At 58.8% G+C, this 3,600-nt stretch overlaps 1 protein-coding gene across 1 annotated transcript in view; it reads left to right on the top strand.

The window, feature by feature from the left end:
- Positions 1–3: 3 nt before the first annotated feature.
- The window catches only part of C3 (complement component 3), a gene marked incomplete at both ends in the record, with an annotated part of 14,879 nt that continues 11,282 nt past the window's right edge, over positions 4–3,600 (top strand). The window contains 10 exons of the mRNA XM_010024016.1: positions 4–123; positions 640–799; positions 1,364–1,434; positions 1,512–1,606; positions 1,688–1,770; positions 1,848–1,938; positions 2,395–2,497; positions 2,621–2,741; positions 2,962–3,077; positions 3,323–3,469. Coding sequence (XP_010022318.1) covers positions 4–123; positions 640–799; positions 1,364–1,434; positions 1,512–1,606; positions 1,688–1,770; positions 1,848–1,938; positions 2,395–2,497; positions 2,621–2,741; positions 2,962–3,077; positions 3,323–3,469 — 1,107 coding nt within the window. The remainder of the gene's footprint in view (positions 124–639; positions 800–1,363; positions 1,435–1,511; positions 1,607–1,687; positions 1,771–1,847; positions 1,939–2,394; positions 2,498–2,620; positions 2,742–2,961; positions 3,078–3,322; positions 3,470–3,600) is intronic.

The raw sequence follows: 3,600 nt of genomic DNA, 5'->3' as shown, positions 1-3,600 counted from the left end.
TTGTCCTCCCAGGTCGAGGCCACCATCCTGGTGCAGGACTTCCCCCACAAGCGCCACGTGCTCCATCAGACCCGTGTGCAGCTGAGCCCCGATGAGGGCATGATGGCCACCACCACCATCAAGGTGGGTCAGCACCCCCGTGTCACTGCCCCCTGCCTTGCTCCAGGCTCGACCCTATATAAGACAGCAGAGAATCTCCATGGGGTTACACGGGGCAGGTTATATGAGGTCTTTGGGGATGGTTGGTCCTATGGGACAGGGACTGTGAGGTCCTTTGTGATGGTCACCCTATAACTAGGGGATGGTGACACTTGGGATGGTCACCTCCAGATGATCTGCCCTATGCTCAACCCTATACAAGACAGTGGAGAATCTCCATGGGGTTAGTGAGATATGGGGGAGGGTGGTCACTGTGAAGTCTTTGGGGATGGTTGGTGTGAGGTGCTATGGGACAGGGACCATGAGGGCCTTGGTGATGGTCACCCTATGACCAGGGAATGGTCACACTTGGGGTGGTCACCTCTAGATCTCTGATGGGGAAGACCTTGGGGACTGTCACTTGGTGTCCTCAGCCCCATTCCCTGTGCATTGGTGCCATCTGGTGTCCCTGTCCCCACGGTGCCACCTCTGTCACCACAGGTTCCAGCCAAGGCCTTGCCCAAGTCAGCAGAGAAGCAGTTCGTGTCGGTGATGGCGCGGGTGGCCCAGGTCACCCTGGAGAAGGTGCTGCTGGTGGCACTGCAGAGCGGCCACATCTTCGTGCAGACCGACAAGCCCATCTACACCCCTGGCTCCATCGGTGGGTCCTTGGGGTGCTGGATGTCACCACAGCGTGTTGGGTGCTGGTGGCACTTTGAGGTCTTGGTGGCGTCTTGGAGTCTTGGGTCCCTTCCATGGCACCTCTTGGGGTGTTGGTGGCATTTTGGAGTCTTAGTGGTGTCTTGGGGTATTGGGTTCCCTCCATGGGGTCCATGGGGTGCTGGTGTGACCCTGGGGTGCTGGGTCACCTCCATGGCATCTTGGGGTCTTGGTGGCATCTTGGGGTCTTGGGTCCCCTCCATGGCATCTCTTGGGGTCTTGGTGGCATCTTTGGATGCTGGTGGTATCTTGGGGTGTTAGGTCCCCTCCATAGCACATTAGGGTCTTGGTGGCATCCTGGGGTCTTGGGTTCTGTCCATTGCACCTCTTGAGGTCTTGGTGGCATCTTGGGGTGTTGGTGGCATCTTGGGGTGTTGGGTCCCCTCCATTGCACCTCTTGGGGTCTTGGTGGCACCCTGGGGTGCTGGTGTGACCTTGCCATGGTCCATCCCCCATTTCTGGATGTTCTCACACCCTCCTTGCTCCCCCGTGTGTCCCCCCCCAGTGCTCTGTCGCCTCTTTGCTCTGGACTACCTCATGCAACCAGTGTCCAAGACGGTGATCGTGGAGGTCAAGGTGGGTCACAGGGACACGGGGACACAGGGACATGGGGACATCAATGCCACCATCCCCAACCACTCCATGTCCTTCAGACACCTGATAATGTCATCATCAAGCAAGTGCCCGTGTCCTCGCCAATGAAGACCGGCATCTTCTCCTTCAACCACAACCTGCCCGAGATCATCAGGTTGGTGCCACCTCCAAGGGGGACCTGGAGACATCTGTGGCCATGGGCTTGTCCCCTCAGCCTGTCTCCTGCCTTTTACAGCCTGGGGACATGGACAATAATGGCCAAATTCGAAGACTCACCAGAACAGGTCTTCAGCAGCCAGTTTGAAGTCAAGGAGTATGGTAAGGTGGGGTGGGGGTCCCCAGGGACCTGGGTCCCTTGTCCTGCATCTCTGGTCCATTGGATGTCCTCCCCATAGTGCTGCCAAGCTTCGAGGTGATGCTGGAGCCAGAGAAGAGGTTCCTCTATATTGACCAGAAGGAGGATTTCCGAGTGTCCATCACAGCCAGGTGGGATAGAGCCCTCAAACCTGCCCATTTTGGGGGTCAAACCCCCCATGGGTGATGGGGTCACCATGGAGTGACAAAGTCCCCAAGGATGGGACAAAGGTGACAGGTTTGAGGTGATGGGGATGTGGGGAAAGGAGATGATGGAGACACAGGGTGATGGTGATGGAGGACATGGGCTGAGGAGGACATAGGGTGATGGTGATGGAGGACAGGGGCTGAGGAGGACACAGGGTGATGGTGATGGAGGTGGCAGAAGGACACAGGCTGATGGAGGACAAGAGCTGAGGAGGACACAGAGTGATGGTGATGGAGATGGCAGGAGGACATGGGTGTATGAAGACATGGGGCAATGGAGTGACAGGGTGGCATGACAAGAGGCTGTGGGGACATGAGGTGGCAGCGAGGTGGATGCGATGGGGACACGGGTTGACGGTGACAGCGGTGGCTTGTCCATAGGTACCTCTATGGGAAGCGTGTGCAGGGATCAGCCTTTGTCCTCTTTGGTGTCATGGTGGATGATGAGAAGAAGAGCATCCCCCAGTCCCTGCGCCGCGTCCAGGTGACCCCATCCTTGTCCCTGTGCCCACACCTTGTCCCTGTTCCAATGCCCTGTTGAGCTCTGTCTTCTCCATGCCCATCCCACCCCCATGGCTGTCCCTGTGCCACCATGTCCATGCTGCAGGTGACGGATGGGGATGGAGAAGCCGTGTTGTCCATGGCCACGCTGCAGCAGCGATTCCCCAACCCTGCGGAGCTGGTGGGACATTCCCTCTACGTGTCCGTCACCGTCCTCACCGAGTCAGGTCTGCAGCAGGGTCACAGGGGGCTTGTGGGGACAGTGGGGACGTGAGAGGCCACGGGCTCCATGTGGTTCTTGTGGTCTTCAACCAGCTGGGTAGGTGGGGACATGGGGACATGGGGACAGCAGCGCCACGTGGGGCTGGGGAGACGTGGTGATGGGGACATGGGGCCAGTTGGATCACGCAGCACCCGGGTGACATGTCCCTTCCCGTGCTCCTTCAGGCAGTGACATGGTGGAGGCCCAGCGCAGCGGCATCCGCATCGTGACGTCCCCGTACACCATCCACTTCACCCACACCCCAAAGTACTTCAAGCCAGGGATGCCCTTTGACCTGACGGTGTGGTCCAGGACCCCCATGGTGACAGGGTCCCCAACATCAGGGCGGGGACAGTGGTGGCATCGCTCCAGGTCCCCAGCATCAGGCCCATGCCCCACCATTCCACCACAGTGGAATAGACTTGGGGACCAGGGTCTGTCCCCATGTCTTGTCACTGTGTCACTGTCCCTGTGTCACCCTGATGGCACCAGGTGCTGTGTCCTTCCTGCCACACCCCCATGTGATGTCCTTGTGTCCCCCTGCAGGTCTATGTCACTAACCCAGACGCGTCCCCAGCTTCACGTGTCACCGTCAAGGCTGATGGCTTCCAGGGTGTTGTGTCCACCCAGCGTGATGGCACAGCCAAGCTGGTCCTCAACATGCCAGCCAACAAGGAAACTGTCCCCATCACTGTGAGTAGGGATAGGAACCGGGGTGGCCTTGGAACTGGTGGATGGGGCTGGTTGGAGCTGGTCGGATCCAACCCCCGTGTCCCACCACCGTCACAGTGCAGAACTTCCTTATCTCCAAGCTGTACTGCCCC

The sequence above is a fragment of the Nestor notabilis genome, unplaced genomic scaffold (assembly GCF_000696875.1).
Source record: "Nestor notabilis isolate BGI_N333 unplaced genomic scaffold, ASM69687v1 scaffold12241, whole genome shotgun sequence".
Lineage (NCBI taxonomy): Eukaryota > Metazoa > Chordata > Aves > Psittaciformes > Psittacidae > Nestor > Nestor notabilis.
Note: the sequence above shows the minus strand (reverse complement) of the source record. Positions and strands in the feature narration are given on the sequence as shown.